Source organism: Nilaparvata lugens, chromosome 9, assembly GCF_014356525.2.
Source record: "Nilaparvata lugens isolate BPH chromosome 9, ASM1435652v1, whole genome shotgun sequence".
Classification (NCBI taxonomy): Eukaryota; Metazoa; Arthropoda; class Insecta; order Hemiptera; family Delphacidae; genus Nilaparvata; species Nilaparvata lugens.
The window spans coordinates 1598823-1624664 of record NC_052512.1 but is presented as its reverse complement, the minus strand read 5'-3'; the positions used below and the strand labels follow the sequence as shown (position 1 = coordinate 1624664).

Sequence of the window (25842 nt, the reverse complement as noted above, 5' to 3'; positions counted from 1 at the left end):
ACAATGATACCAGTGTTCAATCATTTAATGTTGCAATATTATATTAAGCGAGCAATTTCTGTTTATAAAACGGCTCTAACGATTCTCACGAAATTTGGAACAGAGTAGGTTTATGATATGAAAATTCGATTGCACTAGGTCTCAACCCTGGGATAACTCGCTGAAGGACATTAAAAGGATAAATACGTCCTTGGAAAAGCAGCTGGAAATTTTGTCGTCTGTCGATACCGTAATGGAAGTAAGTGAACGAGTGCATGTGTGGGATCATTCAGCTGATCTCACGAGAAGCAAAATTCAGCAAAAAAACTTATTTTTGTTTATTTCTCTTTTTTTTTAGAAAACATGTTCACTTCAGAAAGTCCAAAATAGTAACTATAATATGCTGTTAGTGTAGAATAGTACATAGTATATTAGCAAACATTGAAGCAAACATAGTATTTTATTCTGAATGGAAATCATAGTAAATCTATTTGTAATTGATGATGTGTTTGTTTTTTGAAGTGTGAATGAATTCTTATTTTGATGAGTGATAGTAGCTTAACGTAGATTTTGATTTGGTCTGTATTTAGTATAAATTAGAAAAGGTGCAGTTTTGGGCATAAGCCTGTTGTGCCTCCTCATATACTGTAAAAATAATTGTATGACTGAAAAAATGAATAAATAAATATAAACTATAAATTCAATCTTTCGTTACAAATTTTCTATGCTTTTACACTCCAGAGCAAAGCATGGTCCCCGATATTTTATTGATAAACAGAACACAATTCTTTAAAATGATTGGGGAAGGACTAACAGCCACAACCCAAAACTGTTTCCTCCCCCAATTTTGTTTTATACACTATAAATAGTCCAAAATTGGGTTATGTTCCTTACACTTGAATGCAGGTCCAATTTTCAGTCCAAACATTTGAAAAAAGAAAAGTTCTAATTTAGATTGTTTACAAACCAAATTGAATAACAAAATAACATTCACTGATCACTTATACTGTACAATAATGATTAACTTTGAAAATTATGATATAGGCTATTCTAATTTAGAATGATATACCATGTCATGTCAACAAATCAGATTATTTTGATCAAGTCGATTAAAATTTCTCGTGAGATAATCTGATTGATTCAACAGCTGAACATAATTTTGTCTCTCTCCCACATAGGCACTCGCAAATTCTGTTATCGACAGACGACAAAATTGTCATCTGTTTTTCCAAGGATGAATAATTATTATCTTTTTCATGTCCTTCAACGAATTTTCCAAGGGATGAAACCTAGTGCATTTGAATGTTTATATCATAAACCTACTATGTTCCAAATTTCGTGGAAATAGTTAGAGACGTTTTCGAGATCCATTGAACATAAATATATAACCATATATATATGAGTAAAGTTACCTAGATACGTTATATTTATCGTGAGTAACCATATAACCATATGATTAAACAAATATATACAGAAATTGATCGCTTAATATAATAGGATTTTGCAGTTTTAAGTGATTAGTGAGTGTTATTTTGTTATTCAATTTGGTTTGTAAACAATCCCAATTAGAACTTTTCTGTTTTCAAATGTTTGAACTGAAAATTGGACCTGAATTCAAGTGTATGGAACATAACCTACTTTTTGGACTATTTACAGTGTATAAATCAAAATTCGGGGAAGAACAGTTTTGGGCTGTGCCTGTTAGTCCTACCCCAATCATCTTAAAGAATTGTGTTCTGTTTGTAAATAAATAACGAGCGGAGCTCGGTGCCCCGATATTCACAATAAATGGCAAATGATTAATAATATTACAAACTAATTAGAATAAAGGAAGATTTTTTTATTAGAGATTCCAGTTTAACAATTTGCTAGAATATAATTACTATTATAGGCCTAATAATTATTTCAAATGTCCATTGGAAGCTATATAAATAGAACTAAGGACTTCTACTACTGCAAATATTGACCGAAGTAAATAGCAGGAAGAAATTTAAAGAATGAAACTGTCCAAAAATTGCGCCCAGACCGGGAATTGAACCCATACTCTCTCTTGCCGGAGGAGCGGCAACCCCTATTAGTCCATTCAATATAGACATAAAAAAGGGGGTGTGCTTGCAATATATATTGTGTTCTGATTTTTTAAATATATTATTTGTATACATGAGAGAAGTCCAGAACCAATTTCTTCATGGAAAATTCCTTGTACTAGATACAGAGTGGCCCAAAACCTCGTATTTTCGATTCATTTTCCAGTTTTCAGCTATTTCCGCCAAATCCGTTAATCGGACAGAAAAAATTGCTCTCAAGTTATCTCCTCCTTGTATCTAGCACAAGGAATTTTTTTGCAAGCACCAATGTATATTGAGTAGGTTTGTGATTTTGTATTCATTTTTTTTCAAATAAGTTTTTAATTTATTGTGATTCATTTAAAGTATTACGTCTACGGTATTTAGATTAGACAGTTCTTAGTTTAGACAGTTCTTTTTCTATATACCGTGATTACGTCAACCTTCAAAATTCAACATTTTCAAATCATTATTCCTGGACCGAAAATCATGTGACGAAGCAGTGTGTGATTTCATAACCTCAGCCTTTAGACAACATTAACATTTTATCAAAATTTATGGAGAGAAATAGTACAGGCTCAGCCTAGTTTTTCCTCCAGTGTCATGATTATATTATGATCATAGTGTTTTGTACAATGAATGAATAAATAAATAAATAAATATTATAGTGACTGAACTATATTTATATAGCTTCCATTGGATATTTGAAATAATTATTGTACAGCCAAATAGAAAAATTTGCAAGAGAAGAATTTACTTAATCCTGGGACAATAGATTTACATGATATGTGATTGTTTCACTGCAATATCTCTTTTGAAAATTTAAATGATAAGCAAATGGAAGATAAATTATATTGGAAAAAGTATTTTCGGAAACGAAAGAGTGCCTAAATCCAAAGATTTTCATTTACTTAATTTTCAGCAGTGGCACCGAATACTGAAAAGCATTAAAATGTTGGCACACAATTCTGTAATAGTATTTTACGTCACATGGACGGGAAGGGCCCTTTTGCAGGGCAAGAATGATGCTTCTAGACGAGGCTTTGCCCGAGACTAGAATTTCATTTGAGCACTGCAAAAGACATTCACGTCCAAGTAATGTACACTATTTTTTGTCATAATAATCTAAAGAAGAAAAATTGAGAAATATGAAACATTACCTGCCTGTGCTGAATTTACTACATGCATTCTATAAACATAACCTAGTTTACAAATTCCGAATTTCTTGATTGTAGTTGACAAAACTTCCACCAGGAGCGTTAAAAGGCGGTATTTTGTACCAGTTTTGCTGTTCCTATTTTGGAACTAGGAAACATACTCGACTGTAAAGAAAATATAATGGTTTCATTACAGTAGAGTATGCTGTAATGAGAATCATACGTTTATTTGTTCTACAATCAGCTATTTACCGGCTTAATTTCATGCATGTAAAACAGCTGAAATTGAATGACTATGACAAAAATAGCTTTGTATGTGTTTTGTAGTTTAGGAACCAGTTGTCATCATTCAACTATAGTAATAGAGAAGAAATGAATAAAGTTGACTCACATGCATGGACTGGGAATCCGATAGACGGCTGTCCTCATTCGATAACTCTTCCATCACAACAATATTTTGGTCCTCGTCTTCAGAGTCACTCACTGCTTCTCCGAAAATATCGTGTTCGGCTAGAAAATTTAGGAACAAATCAATTAATTGATGCAATGAAACATAAAAATAATACCAGTAATCGTACTTACAAAGTAAATACTACAAGATGAGATTTGGAGCTTTCTTTTGATATTAAAATCTATATTATTTAATTGTTTTCAATTAATAAATTTGAATTTCTAGTGGAAAAGATTGAGCATGGAAATCTCTACAATTAATGTCCAGTAACATTTTCACCTGATATTGAAAATAAGCTCGAAATTCCAAAAATTATGATTATTAAAATGCAAACTCAATGAGAGAGGCAACTGTTGATTCTATTAAATCATGATATTCTCCTCAGGAAGATGGAAAGGGTTGGAATAAGAGGACTGGTACATAAGTGGTTTGCATCGTATCTGGAAGAAAGGCATCAATATGTTTTCCTCAATGGTCAAAAAAATTCACTGAGGAAAATTAATAGTGGAGTACCACAAGGTTCGGTCCTTGGCCAATATTGTTTCTTATCTTCATTAATGATCTGTACTCTTCATCATTCAAGGAGAGTTTACAGCTTTTGCGGATGATACGGCCCTAACCTACGGTGAAAAAACAACTCAATTGCTGATGGAGAATGTTACTTACGATGTTAAAATGCTGTCATTGTGGTTCACGTGTAATAGGCTAAGTCTGAATATTGAAAAGTCTGTAATTGTTAATTTTTCACTGTCTCAAGGTTTTCAAATGCTCACTCCCATTAAATATCATTCAATTGATTGTCAGGGGCGGCTAATGATTGTCCTTGTAGCAGTTTTCCACAAACGGATGTTGTAAGATATTTAGGTTTAATGGTCGATGAAAAGCTCAGTTTTAAGCAGCACATCCTATCTCTCAAAAACTATTTATACATGTTCATGCGCAAATTCTATTTTTTGAGATCTCTGTGTCCATTGAGTGTCATGAGGCAGATTTATTTTGCATTTGTGCACTCCAGACTAAACTATGCTATTACTTGTTGGGGTAGTACTTATCATACTCATGTGAAGCCGCTATCTGGATTACAGAAGTCTTTTGTAAGAATAATGATGAAGAAAACAAGATTGCATGAATCCCTTCCTCTCTTTTTAAATTTAAATATTCTGCCACTTAGATATATGTACGTTTTTAGAGTTTTGCAGATGTTCTTTAATAGGAGTGGCAATGCTGGCGCAGTTGTGGATACTATTCGATCTTCATCACGACATGGTAATAGAGCTCAATTGCCAAGACCAAGATCCACCATGTTCCAAAAATCTTTCTTGTTCTTAGGTCCAAAATTCTTCAATAATTTGCCTGACAATGTAAGATCTTGCCAATCGTACCCCTTGTACAGTAGATTGATCAGAGAGTGGCTATTCGTCTTCTTCCGGAGGCGGTCGAAGCTATGTTTTTTGTTGTTCAGTGAGAGATCACATTTCTCAAATTCTAAAAGTTATTTTAATTACTATTTTCTCTGTTGTTAGCTTTCATCTTATTCTTTATTTGTTGTATGACTTTTATTTTTGTTTCTCAATGCCTTTTTTTTCATTTCCTAGTTATAATTACTGGATACATTATGTAAGGAAATCGATAAACAAAATGATTTTTTTACTATAAGAGAGTTTCTAGGGTCTGCAGCAACTCCTCCATGCGTACAGGGAAGCTTCCTTGCATGAGAGTATTTATTGTCAAGAGAATTAATGTATATAATATTCATAATTGTATTATTTTTATTATTATTAGTTTATGCAATCTAAATTCAAAATTTATAGTTTTCATGTTTATTTTGGAACAAAATTTTATGAAAATTGTACACGTGAAATTCTAACCTTATCTAATCTTATCTTGTCGCCTATAAATTTGGAGGAAAAATAGCACAAGGACTACCTTATTATTTTTTCTTTCAATGTCATAAAAAAAAATTCCAAAAATTATGATTATTAAAATGCAAACTCAATGAGAGAGGAAACTGTTGATTCTATTAAATCACTAGCTGGCCCGGCGAACTTCGTACCGCCAAATGTAAATGCATCTTATGACAAACTTTAGCTGGATGCACACCTGAGGAGGCGCGATGCGGCATTTTGCATCCAGGTATTTCTTGCTTATTGGTTTGAATGGGAGAACTCACACACACACACACACTGAATCGGGCATGGCAAGGAACGGTGTGATAAGGCAATCTCCATAAGATCAACACTTTGTATCACCAAGCCGGGCCTCCTCAGGTGTGCTTAGCCTTAGCTTAATCTGATGCACTACATTTTTATGAAAATTATCCAACAATCAGTATTTACATATATATCTCAATATGAACTTCCTAGTGCTTAGTTGTTCAACAGTTTGTATTTTTATATATAGTTGAATGCAGCTTGCTGGGAAATTGAATGGTATATCTCCTTGCTGCTGATTTTCCCGTGCATATTCTAAATTTACAGCATTTCGAGTTCTACGACCCAAGTTTAGACGTCGTTCGTACCGCGGCATTATTATTAGAATTGAAATTTTGTAAATCAGTTGAAAGTAAATAGAAAAACAGATCTACCGCCAGCTGTTGGATGACGCAATGATTATAACAGCTGATTTTTATTTTTGTGTGTGGCTAGCTCACAAATCTTCTCCCATCCTATTAAACGAGCAATTTCTGTTTATATGTTTACATTTCTGTATATAACCGGATCTCGAAAACGGCTCTAACGGTTCTCACGAAATTTGGAACAAAGTAGGTTTATGATATGAAAATTCGATTGCATTAAGTCTCAACCCTGAGATAACTCATTGAAGGACATTAAAAGGATAAATACGTCCTTGGAAAAGCAGCTGAAATTTTTGTCATCTGTCGATACCATAATGGAAGTGAGTGACCGAGTGCATGTGTGGGTTATTCCTCAGCTGATCTCACGAGAAGAATAATCCAGCAAGAAAAACTTAATTTTGTTTATTTCTCTTTTTTTTTAGAAAACATGTTTACTTCAGAAAGACCAAAATGTAGATGCTGTTAGCGTAGAATAGTACATAGTACATTAACAAATATTGTAGCAAACATAGTATATCATTCTAAATTGAATTCATAGTATATCTATTTGTAATTGATGATGTGTTATTTTGATTAGTTATAGTAGCTTAACCTAGATTTTGATTTGGAATGTAGTATAAATTTGAAAAGGGACAGTTTTGGCCATAAGCCTGTTGTGTCTCCTCATATAACTGTAAAATAATTGTAGCCTAAGACTGAAAAATGAATAAATACGGTAAATATAAACTATAAATTAAATCTTTCTTTACAAATTTACAATGCTTTTACACTCCAGACCGAAGCTCGGTCCCCCGATATTAAGGATTACATGTAAACTTTGAAGGACTGTAGGAAAAAAGAGTCCTGAAGTCAAAATTTGATAGGCCATAAGCCTGCTCCTGAACATAACAAACACAACTAAAAAATCATCAAATTCGGGGCACACATAAAAAAATTATCGTATGTCAAAATTTGAGGCTCCATTTTTACAGTGTGTGTGTGTGTGTGTGTGGTGTGTGTGTGTGTGTGTGTGGTGTGTGTGTGTGTTGTGTGTGTGTGTGTGTTGTGTGTGTGTGTGTGGGGGGGGTGTATGTGTGTGTATGCTTGTTTCTACTGACCGACATCGACATTGTTCTCGGCGGAGATTGATGTGGTTTCGGTGTTGTGCGCAATGCCATGCGCAATGGGCTCCTCTTTGATGGCCAATCCGCTAGCCGCTTTCTTCTCTTCCTCCTCACTGATCACCTCCCAACGCACATTCACCGCCTCCGTGTCTCCGCGCAACAGTCGTTTCACCTACACAACCAATACATTTACATTCATAACCATTAGGTTAGGTTAGGAAACAGCCGTTTTCCTACACAGCCACCCTTCCATCACTTCTAATTTTAACACAAAAGGCCAACAACATTCACATTCATATAGTGAGTTCCACATTATAATGGCAGTGGAGAAAGGTAGGAGAACAACATTGCCGATCTTCAGTCTTGTCAATACCTTCTATAGACGGTAGCTGATACAGGTTTATTGATTTAATATTAACTGTTCATTCTCATTCAAAATAATCAATTATATTTTATTAAGCAAGTAAATATATTTTTCAATAATTTAATAATGAATTTTCATAATTAAGATGAAATATTTTGTCAATTAATTATCAATTCTACATTGTTAAAAGACGATCTGGCAACAGAGCACAGCGAGAAAGAGATAGTGCTATCCGCTTTGTTGAATGATAGACAAGGATAGCAATTGTTCCCACACAGGGTAACACATTTAGAAAATAGGAAACAATATTGTATTTGCTTTTTGGGATTTATTTGATTGTTTATCTATTTTTTGAATTAAGATATTTTGAATTTTGCGTCGATGTAAAAAAAAATTCCATTGCCAATCAAACACTGCCATTATAACGTGGACTTCACTATAGTTTATCAAACTGTTGCAAATATCACTCCAATGAGGAAAAATTGTAGACGATTTATCAAGCTTCATTTTTTTAATAGTTAGTCATGTTGCTGGGTGATAAACCATTCTATATACCATAAACTATCTTAAATAAACCAAGGTTATACTTATACCCAACTAATCTAGTTTTCCTGGATTTTGATGTTTCTGAACATTGAAGCCATGAGTGAAACAATAACACAATGAATTCGAGCGGTACCACGTGCAATGCTTCAGAGAAGTATGGCCAACTTCTCACAACGTCTACAGGAGTGTATGGACAAAAACGGACAGCATTTAACACATGTTATTTTTCGTACATAATCAATGTTTCAATTTTTTCCCCTTTAATTTTTATAATAGCAACATTCAAGATACACACTAAAAAAATAAATTTTGAGTTTCGTTCAAAAACAAGTGTGTAAGTGTTATTTCAAATCATCCATACCTCCCTGCTCAACCCTTTGCAAGTCTAATAGGGGCCTTTAGCCTACAGTCGCATACCTCTTTCTCGATTTCCGGTGCCTCCACATACTTCTTTTTAAGTGTTTTCCGAAATCGTCTCTTGCGTACATTCTTGAGCGGGGGAGTGATGCCATGCGGATACAGATATTTCTTTTCTACTTTGTTGGGGTCTTTCTTCTTATGCTTTTGCGGTGATTCTTCGTCGGTTGTCGTTTGATCATCTTCTTCTTTGCATATCATTATCTGAAATAGAACAACAACACATTTTTACTATTCACACAAAAAGCTGTCTACTGCTGCTTTGATGGACTTGACACTGAGGAGCGACACATCATTTTATGGCGCATGCGCTTTGTATTCAATCAATCAATAATTATGTGAGTATAAACAATCAATCAATAATTAACATTATAAATAAATGTTATTCAAATCAACACAATATACACAAAAGGAATCAAAACACAAAAAAAATTCACAATCAAAAATAAATTTCTAATAAAACACCAAAACAGACTTCATGCTGAGGTGTGCTGAAAAGAAAGAAAGGTACCTAGCCAACTATGGTATAAAGGTAAGGAATGAAGGGTGAAGAGGAGAAGAAAAGGGAAGAATTAGAGGAGAAAGTGAGAAAAAAGAGAAAAAAATGTGCAAAATTTGTAAGCGAGTCTACTTTCAACAAATGTATCTAAAAGAAATGGCCTTGCAAACAGTAGTTTGAGCAGAAATCTCGAGATTCATACGTCGATATGGAAGAAAAAGTTACTGTATGTCCAGGTTTTCATTTCTAGTTTAGTTTTTCTACTAATCTTAGTCCGGAATAAGGTTTCGGACTTTGTCCGAGAAGGTTTCGGACTTTGTCTTTTAGTGATTATATAGACAAATCATAAACCGCTGCCGGAGAGGGTGGTGGTGGGGATGGAAGAGGTGTAGGGTGGAGAAGACCTGGTTTGGCATTGGAGATAAAAAAATTATAGTCTATGTTACAGATAACTCAACTATTAAATCAATAACTATTTTAGTTGTGGACAATATTTATCATCATAAAAATCAATCAACTAAATCAACAACTATTTTAGTTATAGACAATATTTAACATCATGAAAATTTCATTATTCTCAAATTTCTTTTATTCAGAACTAGCTTACCCGGCGAACTTCGTACCGCCAAAAAGTCGATGTATCTCATGTCACACTTGACTTTATTTGGTGTATCATGAAATTTATCTGACAATCAATATTTTCATTTACATCTCAATACGGACTTACTATGTGCTTAGTCATGCAGCATTTATTATTCCGGAAACATATTCGTCTCAATCAATTGGTAGTAATATCTATTAGTAAAGTTTTGAATTAAAAAGAAAAAATAGATAGGTTAAAGCACTGTTTCAAAGATGAATTCAATGTTTTCATAGTTGTTGATTGTCATTGTTCAGGAAATATGCGTTGTACGATGAATTATATAGAATTCCATATTCTTTCCATCTTCCATTTTAGGATGAATATAAGCTACGCTAAATAAAAAAAAACATGTAAATTAGTCTGTCATTCTTCAGTAATTATTAATGAATGCAGTATGAACAACTCTCTTTCATGAGGTGAATAATGTTTTTTCAACATTTTCCAATTTCTTAATGATAGGGGAGTGATAATTAGCTGTATAGGTCTTATAAGGAGCTATTATCTACAGATGGTACCAATCAACTACACTAACTTCAACTCCAAACTACCGTTTTAATACCAGTTTTTACACCTATCACAGAGTGACGTGTTTATTATACAAATGGTAACTTTAGATGCTAAATCATATTATCAAATATTATATTGAATCATGATCATCTTTCCGTTCTTCAGTGGCCACTCGGCCGAAAATTTCGGAAAACATAGGTCTGTAAAATGAATTGATAAATAATTATTATTAGCCCTATCAAGCACAACAGAAAAGGACATTTTTCCGGGTGACATTCACATTATCACGAATTTCAGTTAATCACGTTTGGCAATGTGATACGCATTTAAGAGCTTAAATATCTCTAGTTATGAACATATTTGTACACTTGGAGCACAATGAATAATATTATTCTTGTCGATTTCACTTTCCATAACAAACTGCTTGTTAATGATCGCTTTTCAATATAGTCCGGCCGCGAACAAATCCCGTGTTTTATGGTGTTTTAGTCACCCCCGCCGCCAACCATTCAAATAATCTCACTCGCCACTCCTACTACTACCCAGGCTGCTAACTAACTGTAAAGACCATAATGGGGGTGAAAACCAGCGTTGAAGATGGTCATGGCGTCCGAGAGTGTTCCACAAATGTGAGAAGTAGGCCTACTGTTTGATTAAAGAGTAAAGCAAATCTTTAATTCAAACATCTTTCTTTATTTCCTATACTCTAATAATTTACTAATTGAAAGAGTTTGAGAACGAACTTGCAACTAAATTCAATCCCACTAAAAATGTTACACTGCGTCAAAAACATAACCAACAAACAAGCAAGGAATTGATCGAACCAGTCATTTGACCGTGTTCAAATAATTTGATAGCCCGTTCGGCGGCAGTCAAACTTAGCCATTGGTTTGACCGTGGTTGTTGACCGTAGCTTAGAATTACTTGAGCAAATATCAGAATCATATGTAGCCAATAGCAAGACAGCTAACATGTTAACCAACTTCAGAAAAGTACAGCTACGAGAATTGACCATGTTCACATTTGAACGAAGGAGTTTTGATCAATTCCGAGGTTGGTGGAACAGGTGTGTATTTGAACGAACAGTCAAATTTTGACTATGGTCTAACTGATCATGGCTAGGCTATATATTTGATCAAGGTTGGTGAAACCGGGCATTAGTGTTTCTGTACAAATACAGTTATAATCAGCTGATACTAAGCGAAATGCGCGCGCGTGTTCGTGGCTCTCAAGTCTGTTCGCAGCTTATGATACCAACCAACAATCGATAGTGAGATTTACTTCATAATTTCAGCATTCCTTATAAATAGCATAAGATATCTCAAAATGTTGGCAGTTTATAGTTAATCTCAATATAGTCCTCTATAAGGCTAGGCACACACCAGTTAGTCAAGACAAGACAACACAAGACATGATCAGACACGTTTAGTCACAATACTTCACATAGTTGCTTATGAAGACATGTCTAATTGCAATGACTAATCAGTGTGAGTTGCGTCATAAGCAACTATATGAAGTATTGTGACTGAACATGTCTTGTCTTGTCTTGACTAACTGGTGTGCGCCTAGCCTAAATGTGTCGTCTGTTATGTCACTAATAACTGTCTTATGTTGAATTATACTACACTATAGAATTGATTGATATTAATTTTAATTATATTATTTTTCTGTAGATTGATAGGCATTATCGCTCTTCTTCTACAAATGGGTGAAATTTATAATGGTAGATGATTCTAAAAATCATTGTCTTGTATGTATGTGCGAGCTTGCACTCAATCATCTTCATTACATCGTACTTATATTTATAAATCTTTCTTCTTCCCAACTCCTTTTCCTAGACCTACTAAATCTTCAACTATATCAAGTTATAAATTAGATAATCTTACTTATAACACTTTGTATTTGAATCCTATTCGCGGACAAAGTCCAGTAACATACTGTACTTTTTGTGAGTTTTGTTAATATTTTGTATGCATTTCGAGTGAATAAAATTGATTTGATTTGTTCGTGTTTTGAATTACAGTACATTCAAATAGGTCAAAATCTGTGAGAAAAGCCACAATGATTTGAATTGTCAGAATTATGATAAAATAATATGTTTAACAATACAAATACTATAAGAATTTACCTGACAAATGTCTGCCGTTTTATAAAAGCTCTTGTTATCAATCGTTTTCAACGATTCAACTATGGTTGGCAAGTCGAGAACCTGTGTAACAAAATTAAATTCAATTTAGCTGATTAAAAATATACGAAAATCACTTTAGAATGGAAAAGATAGCATGAAAATACAATAACAATTTGCAATTTTAATAACAATAATATACAGTGAGGTCCACGTTATAATGACAGTGTTTGATTAGAAATGGTACTGCTATCCTTGACTATCATTCAACAAAGCGGATAGCGCTATCTCTTTCTCGCTTTGCTCTGTTGTTAGATTGTTTTTTAACTATGTAGAATTAGAAATTAATTGACGAAATTTCTTGCTTGATAAAATATAATTGATGATTTTAAATGAGAATGAACAGTTAATATTAAATCAATAAACCTGTATCAGCTACCGTCTATAGAAGGCATTGACAAGACTGGAGATCGACAACGTTGTTCTCCTACCTTTCTCTACCTTTCTCCACTGCCATTATAACGTGGACCTCACTATAGTGATAAAATTATTTTTTTAAATGCATTGGTCTTTAATATACTGGGTGGGTGAAGAGTCCGAGAACGGCTTAATATCTCATACACAACGGTGATTTGACGGTGGGTGTGATTGGGGATCCTACTAAAATTGAAAATACTACTTTATTATGGCTTCAAAAATCTGGTCCGCCATCTTGGATCCATCATATTGAATGCAACTTTGTTTTTTTTAATTGGAAGGTGGTGTGGTCATGTGATACATGATTTCGATACGGAATTTCAAGAAAAAATGAATGGCGAAAACCGCATATCGATATCTCAAACCGTTTTGAAGATATTCACATTATTAATCAATACTATTCAAAAGCAGAAAGGAAAGAAAAAAGTATGTGAACGGCTTAGTATCTCATACAAATAATGTGATTTCAAGGTGGGTGTCATTGGGGATCCTTTTAAAATTGAAAATACTACTTTACTATTACTTCAAAAATCTGCTCCGCCATTTTGAATGCAACTTTATTTTTTTAAATGGGAAGGTGGTCATGTGATACATGATTTCAATACGGAATTTCAAGACAAAATGAACGACGAAAACCGCACATCGATATCTCAAACCGTTTTGAAGATATTCACATTATTAATCAATACCACTTATGGTTATCTATTTCATTTCTGATTTGAAGGTATTGATTTATATAGTGAATATCTTCCAAACTGTACAAGATAAGGATGTGCGGTTTCGCCATTAGTTTTGCCATGAAAAGTTGTATTCAAAATGGCGGACCAGATTTTTGAAGTCATAGTAAAGTAGTATTTACAATTTTAAAAGGATCCCCAATCACACTCACCTTGAAATCACATTATTTTTATGAGATAATAAGCCGTTCTCATACGTTTTTCTTCCCTTTCTGCTTTGAATAGTATTGATTAGATAGATAGATAAAGAATTTATTGATACTCATAACAAAAAGCACAATTATGATTCCAAAGCAATAACAAAAATTCAATTGGCATGGCACATGCCGTCAGCCAAAGTTGGTAGTTTATCTGTATCATATCATATCAATTTTTTGATAAGCTGATTTCTCGAATCAGTTCTAAAATTATTTCGGGCAACATCATATCGATACTCTATCTCTATGCATTTAAACGCTCTGAATGGAAGCTATCAATGTTAGAAAAGAAAAATTCATCATTCTAAACGGCAGCAAGACTTCTCAAGTCATTTACCCAATAAATACATTTAGTTTGATTTGCATGTACAAAAATGAGAAAGAGAGACAAAAAATACATGTATACAACTATATCTCTAATTACATAAATTACAAGAATTCTACGGTACTATAAATGTCACGGGATATAACCCTCATGTTGTTCTTAGTAATTGAACTCTGAAACCAATTGCTCCCGATACTTCAAAGCCTCGTCAATATAGCCCACCAATCTTCTCCAGTTTTCACCATTCAGGTATCTCAGTATAGTTTCCTCTTCTATATATAATCCAGAGACCGAACCATTTCATCCGAAACTCTGCCAGTGCTGTGCATCGACCCAACAAGTGGCATGTCTCCTCTATCTCCCTGCTATGCTATTGCAAAGTAAACATATATAGTTGTTGTCATTCCTATCTACACTGAAATTCAAAGGTAACACGGACCCTCTCACTCTGAATATCAAACTGATAGAACGTCTCTTATTTTCGTCATTAAATATAATCTCTTTGTATTGTATGCGACGTTCTTAGTCTCTGATACATTGAGTGGAACTGCGAAGTTGAGGCCCTATTCCACCAAGTTTCTATTAGTCTGTCACGTATCCGTTCAATAGTAATTTCACATCCTCCATGAACTCGGCTGGGTCACTGGATCAATCCAGTCCATATTGTATTGCATATACAAATGTTTCCAATCCTTGTACCATCCACATTTGCTTTGCGCCATCAATCTTGTTATTCTTCCTGTGAATCTGAACTCAGGTAGGTTTATAGTATTTACTATAATATACTTCACATTCACTGTCAAAGTATCTAGCCATAACACGCACTCCCCACTCTCCAGATATAATATAATTATAATTAGGTGTGTTCATTGGTAAGGAAAGCAGACTTTTAAGAAAGTATCTATGAAAGCATTCAAGTTGCTCTCTCTGTTGGTAAAAAAGTAAATTCGTATGGCTTTTGTTGGTGGGGAGTCCCTTGCAGGAAGGTCCCACCGCCTGAATATATAATTTAAGCCGTCAATGGGCTTTACGCCTGTCATACTTCAGCCGGGACCGACAGTTTAACGTGCCCATCCGATAACACGGGAGTGATCTGGTTAAAAAACTTTTGGTATTGAGAGGGTTTGAACCCGGGATCTCTATGCTGCTACGCAAGCACTCTATCCACTACACCACGGATCACTCTCTGTTGGTACCCCCATACCTCAGCGGCATATCTAACCGTGGCAGAATTGATAGCAGAAATATCAGCAATGAGCTCATTCAATAGGGAACACCCGATAGACTTTCTAAACAGACTAGAAGAAAAACGTACTCATGTAATAACAAAATACAAAATAGATGGAGTGTCAGGAGAATTGCTAACAAATTTAATATATCAACTTAACGCAACACTAGTGAACACCTTTGTACATGTTGTCCATCCCACGCTAGGATCCCACTTGCAGGTGCTTCAAATTCAAAATCTAGATGATGCCAGAAGCAAATTAATAAATGATTGCAGCATTGTACTGAACCAACTGAAAATAAACAGAACTGAAAATAGATTTTTCAAGCTTCAAATACATTTAGAACCCCAAACTATAAGAGTAGTTATCAATCACAAAGCAGACAGAACAGAAACACCCAAAAAATTTCAAAGCAGACAACATCGATTCCAAAACAGAGTTTTTATCAACCGCACTTGCAACAACAGAGCTTCTATTCGCCACCAACTAGCTCCCAGCCTCACAACTTTCAACAAAATTTTTCAAGTCCCAACTTTCAACAACAAAGAAATTTTCAACAACAAGGTTTCCAACCACATCTTCCAGAACAACAAAATTTCCAACAACGCTTCCCACAACAACAAAACAGTAATTTCAAACCAAGTACTCCGATGACTAACTCATGCGCACACAGCAAACGGATCCAGTACAAAAATTGAGGAATTATAAGTCTCCATATGAAGTCAACTATCTGGAAGAGGACCACTTAGATTGCCAGAGTAGTGAGTACACTCAGAACCCGATTCAAAATATGCAATCTCAACTTAACACTTTGAATGAATCGCTGAACAGACAAACCGACCATTTTTAGGGTCAGGCCCCCAATATGCAACGGACCCACCCAGCGATTCGACTTGAACATCCTTAATAAATCGCTTCCTTACTTTGTAGATCAGAAGGATAGGAAATGGCTAGTCGATACCGGATCTATAAAGAACTATGTACATCCTTCACTAGTCTCTCCTGGCGTAACTCGTCACAAAGAGGATTTTATTGTAAAAACTCCCGTTGGAGAAAGCACAGGGAATGAGTATGTGTTTTGTAATATAGAGCACATATTTTCTAAACCTCATAAGATAAAACTGTATATATTTGATTTTTCGTCCAAGTATGATATACTGCTTGGGAATGAAACCATGCGTGCATATAAATGCGATTAAACTTTGATAATAATAAGCTAGAATATAAGGAAGGAGAGAAGGATTAGTTATTTTTGTTCGATAATAAGAGTGTTAAATTGCAACCAGGCTACAATGTGATTTCGGTCCCTGTTAAGTCAGTCTCCGATATGACGTTAGGAATAATTAAAGAAGTAAATGCAGATGAATATAGAATTGAAGGACATGTTAATATTGATAGTAATGGATGTATGTGTTTATTGTTTTGAAGGGACGGATTCAAGGATCCAAAGGTTCAAAGAACCCCACACATCAACCGAAGCTTATTGTGTTCCCAAGTAGTATATTAGAGCAAATCAATACCTATGTCCTTTACAAGAACCAGGGGTTTTTCCCTATACTAACATTCCATTCATCACCTGGTTGCAATCCTTGCCGCAATCCATTGTGATATGCTTGGCAGTCTCTTCAGACTGATTAGTCCTCGAGACCTACGTGAGTTCCACTCCTGGCTTTTTTGTAGGTCCTTCCGCTGAGAGAGGGGACGCCAAACTGCCTCTAGGGCGCCCGGCGCCCGGCCACATTCGACTCAGCCTCTTGACCCACATTTGTGCCTGGAGTTTCACCCATCTCTGGTCTCTTGGGTTTTTTTTGCCCTTCCGAAACTCTGCAGGGTCAAAAGCCTCACCTCTCCCAAGAAGTTTTACCTGAATGGCCGCCCTTCTTTGAGCAGTGGTGAGTTTTCGCCTCTCCTCCACAAACCTACGTGAGTTCCACTCCTGGCTCTTTTGTAGTTCCTTCCGCTGAGAGAGGGGACGCCGAACTGCCTCTAGGGCGCCGGCGCCCGGCCAACCTCGACTCAGCCTCTTGACCCACATTTATGCCTGGAGTTTAACCCATCTCTGGTCTCTTGGGTTTATCTTTTTGTCCCTCCGAAACTGCCCTGATGGAGCAGATCCCGTGGGTTTGAAGGCAAGGCAATTTCTGGAGTTACCTTGAGATCCATTTTAGTCGCCTCCTACGACAAGCATGGATGCTGTGGGTGAATTCTGGGTTTCAACACATTCTTGAGTACGATGATCGACTCAAAGCTCCCCCAACCCACAGGGGGCAATGTATGTGTTTAGTTTTCGCCCATGAACTTACGACCATTTGTCCTGAGCCAATGGAGGTTGAACAACTAGAAACTATAGTTGATTGTACAGATATAAATGATTCATGTAAATCGAAATTTTCTAAGCTTATAAATGACATTCCGAATCTTCTACGAACAGATCATATGAATGAGGAGGAAAGGGACAACATCTTGAAAATAGTAAAGTAGTATCCTGAAGTTGTAAAACCAGAAAACGAGATATCAAGTAGCAGGTACTTAATGAAACATAAGATAATTACTACAGATGAAAACCGAGTTTACACGAAAAATTACCGGCATCCCCAAATCTTCCGAGAAGATATTCGATTGGAAATAGACAAACTTTTAAGGAACAAAATTATTCAACACTCAAACTCTCCCTACAACTCCCCGATTTGGGTCGTACCCAAGAAACCGGATGCATCAGGACAACGAAAGATCAGAATGGTTGTAGATTTTCGAAAATTGAATAATAAGACTGTAGATGATAAGTATCCCTTACCCAACATTGAGGACTTATTTGGAAAGATAGGACGAGCTACTTATTTCTCTGCTATCGACTTAGAACAGCTTTTTATACTGAGAATGGTCACTATGAATTTCTACGCCTCCCCTTTGGACTGAAGAATTCACCCAGTGTCTTCCAGAAGTGTATGGACATGATTTTCGCGAAAATGGACAATGTTTTAATGTACATGGACGATATTATTGTTTTTTCTGACAACCTCACTGAACATTTGAAACACCTTAAATCAGTATTTGAAAAATTAAAAGAACACAACTTAAAAATCTAGCTTCATAAAACGGAATTTTTCAAGCGCGAACTGTAGTACTTAGGTCATATAATCTCGGAAAACGGAATACAACCAAACCCCATGAAAATAGACGCAGTGAAGAATTTCCCTTTACTTGTACTCCTAAAGAAGTTAAACAATTTTTAGGACTTACAGGATATTACCGAAAAATGATTAAAGATTATGCAAAGATAGCAAAGCCACTCACCACCGTTTCAGGTAAGGAAAAACCATTTAATCCACACGATAAGGACTTCCAAGCAGCATTTGAGAAATTGAAACTTATGTTACAAGATGGACCTATACTACAATTGCCTGATTTTTCTCGTCAGTTCATACTCACATGTTACGCGAGCAACTTTGCAATGGGAGCTGTTCTTTCTCAAATATTTGATGGGAAGGACCTACCAATCGCGTCTGCATCCCGTACTCTAACATGGAAGGAACTACTAGCAATCGTTTATGCCTGCAAACACTTTCGCCCTTATCTGTATGGAAGGAAATTCAAACGGACCACATACCCTTACAGTGGTTACACAATATCAAGGAACCCAATTCGAAACTAATTAGATGGAAACTCTATTTAGAAGAATTTGATTTCGACATCAAATAAGTGAAAGGCCGGACGAATTTCGTGGCCGACAGCTTATCTCGCATTCCAAGTCACCCTGTTAACATGCCTGGCAGCCCTCAACCTGGCCCCAGTAGATGCATTCAAGACGACTGACCTCTCACGATCAGCAGGAGTCGTACCCATCCGAATTCAGGATGCTTTAATCATCAACGGAACCTACACTTATGTGCATAACATCAACATTACAGCTTTACACAATGAACTTTCTAAACTTAGAAATTCAATACAATTGTTAAATAGAAAAGAAACCGATAAAACAAAAATTAAATTACTTCAATTACATCTCGATCAAGTTACCATGAAATTCGATCATATTTTGTTAAATAAATTTCGAATAAAACGAGGTCTTATTAATGGATCAGGTTCCGCTATTTTTTGTTCAACAGGAAATATGGATGCTGACGATAAAGCTAAATATGATGAGATTTTGACAAAAGTGCATTCCAACGAAATTAGTTTAGAACATGATCTTAAAAATCAAGTTTCAATAAAAAAATCTAATTAGCCGCTTTAACAATAGAATTTATGTAATCCACGCTAATATTTTGAAACTTAACAATTATTTTAATTCTGTCAACAGTAAATTTGATTCTGTAGAGCTGAATGAACAGCATCATATTTTGTTTGACACGCTAACAATAATTCACAATAGAATAGATGATATAGAAACTAGTTTGGAATTTTTGTAAACTTAACATAATTCATTCAAGTATCCTCACTTTTGACGAGATGGCGCGTGTCATCAGAGCTATTAAATTACAATTGATTTCCGATGAGCCTAAAGTGCTATGGCAATTAGGAAGTGTTCATTGTTCTATTCATAATGATCTTATTTCTTATTTTATTGAATTGCCACTTGAATCTAATTTGTATTTTATGCTGTCTTATCCTGTAAAAACGAACAATGAAATAATTACGATACATGTTAATCCAGCATTAGTTATTAAAGGTCATGAATTATTGTATCAAGGCTATTGCCAGTTATTGAATAATATTTATTATTGTAGAAATGCCACACAAGTTGTTAACAAGTGTGTAGAAGAATTATTGGTTAGTGATAAGAAATTAAATAGCTGTAGGACTTTAGTTATCAAAGGGTATAGTTCTTTTATTAAATATATTCCGATTATAAACCAATATTTAATGTTTAACATCAGCAAGAGTTCAATTGTTCACGGCTCAAGAAATATTGTAAAATATCCAAAATATATACAACTATTAGCCCTTGAAAAAGATGAAGCATTATTAAATTTTAGTAAACCTTATACATTTTGGGAAAGTAATGTTCTATATCCTACTGAAGTACTGACATATGAAAAAAAATAATCACTAATTTTACTTTTGACGAAATACATAAAGCGAATACTTATTTAGAGCCATTGAAGATTCTTGAAGATTTTGTAGATAGTAGCAGCTTATCAGAATATGTAGTTTATACAGGGTGATTCTTAAGTATTGTAAAATAATTTAATATGCCTACGTGATAGTAGAGGTAAAAATAAGAAAAAAAGTTCTCATAAACATATATCCATAAACGCTTTATTAGCGAGCTATACAGGATGAAAGATTTCGCCCGGAATTTGGTTCCTCTGGTGAAATACACCGATACTGAATTGTTTGGGGACTAGTTTTTGATAAACTTATGCTGGATTAATATGGAAAAATTTCTGAAAAATTAAATAAAACTAGTCTGGAAGCTGTAGTGTAAGTAGTTTTTGAGAAAAAAGTTTAAATATGCAAAAAATCTAAGTAGAAAAACACAGACTTCTACGTTTGATGCCCAATAACTTTCTTTAATGACCAGTAAACAAATAATTTTTTAAGTTGTGTAAACTAAATTTAAATAAAAGTTGAATAAAATGTATTCTTATGTAGTACATTATACCACGAAAATTTGCTGTTTTATGAGGAAAGAACTAATAACTCATAGGTTGTATCTGATTGCAAATAAAATATTCGGTTTTTTATGAAAAGTTTATTTTCATTTGAAAGTAAAATATCTAAATGACATTAAACTTATACTAAAAGACCAATGATGATGTTCAAAGTGACCTCCTTTGTTCTGAATGTATATGTTCAGACGTCTTCTTATCGATTGTCTGACCCGTTCAAATATTCCAGGAGTCTGCTTTATCATTTCCATTCCGTTCAAAATCCTTAATCGGAGTTCTTCAATGATATCAAGCGGAGTATTGTAAACTAAGGTTTTCAAGTGTCCCCAAAGATAAAAATCCAAAGGATTTAAGTCTGGTGACCTAGCGTGCCATGGTACTGGCCCACCTCGGCATTTCCATTGATTTGAAACGCTGTGATTCAATTGTTCACAAACAGCAACACTGAAGCGTGCTGGAGCTCCATCATGCATGATTCTCACAAAAGCAAAGTGAAATGGTTACATAAAATAACTGGTTAATAGATTAAACAAGAAACATAGCGCGGTTACAGTAGGCCTAACTTACAGTTTGTTATTTTGTTCAACAATGAGCTAAAATATTTCTGAAAAATTTTCAGCTGAAAATTTCTTTTAAATATTTTCTTATTTAAAACAAAATGAATCAGCTGTTCTTTGAATCCATGTTCTATTTGCAATCAGCTACAACCTGAGTTATTAGTTCTCTCCACATAAAACAGCAAATTTTCGTGGTGTAATGTACTACATAAGAATATATTATATTCAACTTTTATTTAAATTTAGTTTACACAACTTACATAATTATTTCCAGAATTAGATTCTCTACAATTTTTATTGCAAAAAAATTATTTGTTTACTGGTCATTAAAGAAAGTTATTGGGCATCAAACGTAGAAGTCTGTGTTTTTCTAATTAGATTTTTTACATATTTCAACTTTTTTCTCAAAAACTACTCACACTACAGCTTCCAGACTAGTTTTATTTAATTTTTCAGAAATTTTTCCATATTAATCCAGCATAAGTTCATCAAAAACTAGTCCCCAAACAATTCAGTATCGGTGTATTTCACCAGAGGAACTGTATTCCGGGCGAAATCTTTCACTCTGTATAGCTCGCTAATAAAGCGTTTATGGATATATATTTATGAGAACTTTTTTTCTTATTTTTACCTCTACTATCACGTATTGAATTATTTTACCATAATTAAGAATCACCCCGTATATTAATGGTGTGCTTAATACTTATGGTATATTTTACAAACTTGTGATTCCAGACAAGAAATCAGATACTGTTCAATTTCACTTAGAAAATTCCAAAATATTTCTTACACCCCAGCTACCCTTATTTATTTATTTGTTTGTTGATATAATTACAAATCATATGAATATGATCGGGATAGAACAACAACAAATTTTGATAAATAATAAAAAGGTGAGGACACCTTCATCTTAAGGGGGGAGGAGTTATATATACATAAGACAATAGATTTAGGAACTGTAGAGTAAGCACTTTATTAAAACCTCTGTAAGATTATTTCTCGTGTCATTTTTTTACCAATAGTCATGCTGCCATTATAGTCATGCTACGTGTTTTATTCGTTAAATAAATCTTTTTAAAAAGTGAGTTGCGCGTTCATTTATTTTATCTAATAATAGTGCGGATGTGAATGTAACACCTAAGTACTTGTAATCGTTGACTATTTCTATAGGCTCCTCTTCAAACCTCCACTTCTCATTCCTGCGCAATCTACCCCCCTTCCTGAACTCCATCATTTTCGACTTATCTCTATTGAATTGAATTGAATTGAATTATTTATTTTCGTAGAGAGCGAAGTTAGGGCGCAGTCGGCCCTCTCTTACACTTAACTCTCTATTACAAGATAACAATACAAAAAAAAATACAAATAATATAATAAAGAAAAAAAATATTACAAACAATATGAAAAAAAAACAAACAATATCAACTTATTTGAAATAATAACAAATTTTAAATAATTGTAAAGAGAAGAAAATAAATTAACTTGGAAAAAAAAAATATAACAATACTGATTAATAGTAGTGATACTTCATCACTGTAGTGAACAAAATAAAAAAAAACAGATCCTAATGTATACAAAATACAAAAACGACCACTATAGTGTTTGCTATACATTCCATTCCTACATATTATTATAAATCTTGAAGTGAATAAGTAAACCACATTTATATTTAATTTATTGTAAAAAAAAGACCATTAAGGAGCCAATTTCCAGATTCTACATACACACACACACACACACACACACACACACACACACACACCACACACACACACACACACACACACCACACACACACACACCACACCACACACACACACACACACACCACACCACACACACACACACACACCACACACACACCACACACACACACACCACACACACACACACACCACACCACACACACACACACCACACACACACACACACCCACACACACACACACACACACCCACACACACACACCACACACACACCACACACACACACACCACACCACACACACACACACACACACCACACACACACACACACACCACACACACACCACAACACACACACACACACACAACACCACACACACACACACACCACCACACACACACCACACCACACACACACACACACACACACACACCACACACACACACACACACACCACACACACACACCACACCACACACACACACCACACACACACACACCACACACACAACACACACACACACAACACACACACCACACACCACACACACACACACACAACACACACACACACACACACGTACAAAGAAGATATATTAATCAATACACAGTCGCTATAAGTCGCTCCAGCCAGCCCCCCTCACAAAGTTCATGACAGCCCCACTGAACTGGGATTGCCGCTGAATTGCCCTCACCTCCATTGGTAGCGAGTTCCACAGTCGGCAGGCAGTCACATGAAAAGACCTATTATAGACCACCGTACGATGCCTAGGCACACTCAACACAGACAAACTATTTCTAGTTCCACCTCTCCCAACCTCTCCCAGAAATCTAAATTTAAAACTCAAATAATCAGGGCTCTTATTGGCGATTAGTTTGAATAGAAACATAAGTATGCGGTAGGATCGAAACCTTTTGAGCCTGAGCACGTTAAGCTGAACAAAGTAGGGAGTGATATGTTCACCTCGATCTAGATTATTAACAAATCTTAAGCAATAATTTTGAGCTCTCTGAAGCCTATCAGACAGTGCCACAGTCATGTCATGGGTAACAGCGTCACAGTAGAGAAAGGTCGGAAAGATTAGGGTCTTTACCAGCATCAACCTTACCTGAAAAGGTAGAAAAGGGCTGATCTTCTTCAGAGAATGTATGCCAGCAAAGACCCTATTACAAGTGCTAGTAATGTGTTCGGTCCAGTCGAGATGTCTGTTCATTAAGACACCCAAGTTTTTTACTGTATTACAGTACTCCAACTGTTGGTCATTTATTGTCACAAAAGGTCCATTGGCATAGTCAAGGTTAGGTAAGCGTCTATTATGTCCTATTACTATTGCTTTTGATTATTTTCATTAATGTTTAAACCATGTTGTGATGTCCATTCCGTGATGCTGAGTAAGTCAAAGTTCATTTTGTTAACAGCGTTGTCAAAGTCGTCAATGTCAAAATGCAAGTAAATTTGCAGGTCGTCAGCATACATGTGATATTTAGTATTGGTCAGTCTGTCAGGTAAGTCATTAATGTATAAGCTGAATAACAGAGGGCCCAGCACCGATCCCTGTGGCACACCCCTATTGACCACTCGCCACCCAGATTGACCTCCATTTGCCAGTACACACTGCTGTCTATCTGCTAGATATGATCTAATCCACGCAATGCTGTTGGCTGAAAATCCCAGATTAATCAATTTTTCAAGAAGAAGAGGATGATATATTGAATTAAAGGCCTTACTCATATCAATCAGTACCATCAGAGTGAGCTGTCCATTATCCATAGCCAAGCGTATATCATCTGTTACACATAAAAGGGCACTCATAGTACTGTATCCCTTCCTGAAGCCTGATTGGAATTTATTGAGAAGGTTGAAAGTTGAAACATGACCATTAATTTGTTCATGTGCATATTTTTCAAGCCCCTTGGACATGACAGACAGCACTGCAACTGGACGATAATCAGATGGAGAGGAAGGATTGGAAGTTTTATTGAGAGGGATGATTTTGGAGGTTTTGAATTCAGTGGGGAAAACAGAAGAAATGAGTGAAGTGTTATAGAGATGTGTGATGAATGGAAGGGCAATAGGCAAAATAATTTAAATAAATTTCATTGGAAGCAAATCAGCACCAACAGCTTCACTCTTGATGGACAAGATTGCATTCAGTACATTGGCTTCAGTCTCCGCAGCAAAGTAGAACTCATCCTGCCTTCGAGCTGTCCTGTACTGGTCTGAATACTCTTGTGCCATATCCAATGTCCCTGGAATATCCACAAAGAAATCATTCAATTCATCAGGGCTGTGATTCAGTATCAACCTGTTCCTATCCTTGCCAACTCCGAGTTTCCTCAGTGTTCGCCATTTGGATGCAGTCGATCTAGCAGACCCAAGAGTGCTGCGGAAGTATCGGCACTTGGAGTTTCGAAGTTGCTGTTTGCAGTGATTCCTTGCTCTTTTATACTCGGCAAACAGCAGCGGGTCACGTGAGCGCCTGGAAAGTCTACATAATCTGTCTCGCTCCTTCATCAGCCGCCTGATCTCAGGACTAATCCATGGCGCCGGTACTCTTGTTACGCGCCT

At 35.3% G+C, this 25842-nt stretch overlaps 1 protein-coding gene across 3 annotated transcripts in view; it reads right to left on the bottom strand.

Moving 5' to 3' along the window:
• LOC111043334 (transcription initiation factor TFIID subunit 7) overlaps positions 1 to 25842 on the bottom strand; it is a 104781-nt gene that overhangs the window by 15739 nt on the left and 63200 nt on the right. For all 3 annotated transcript variants that reach the window (XM_039435376.1, XM_039435375.1, XM_039435374.1), the window contains exons 3-6: positions 12436 to 12516; positions 8659 to 8862; positions 7326 to 7503; positions 3594 to 3712 (exon numbers count right to left, since the gene is read on the bottom strand). In XM_039435376.1, the coding sequence (XP_039291310.1) occupies positions 3594 to 3712; positions 7326 to 7503; positions 8659 to 8862; positions 12436 to 12516 (582 nt within the window). The remainder of the gene's footprint in view (positions 1 to 3593; positions 3713 to 7325; positions 7504 to 8658; positions 8863 to 12435; positions 12517 to 25842) is intronic.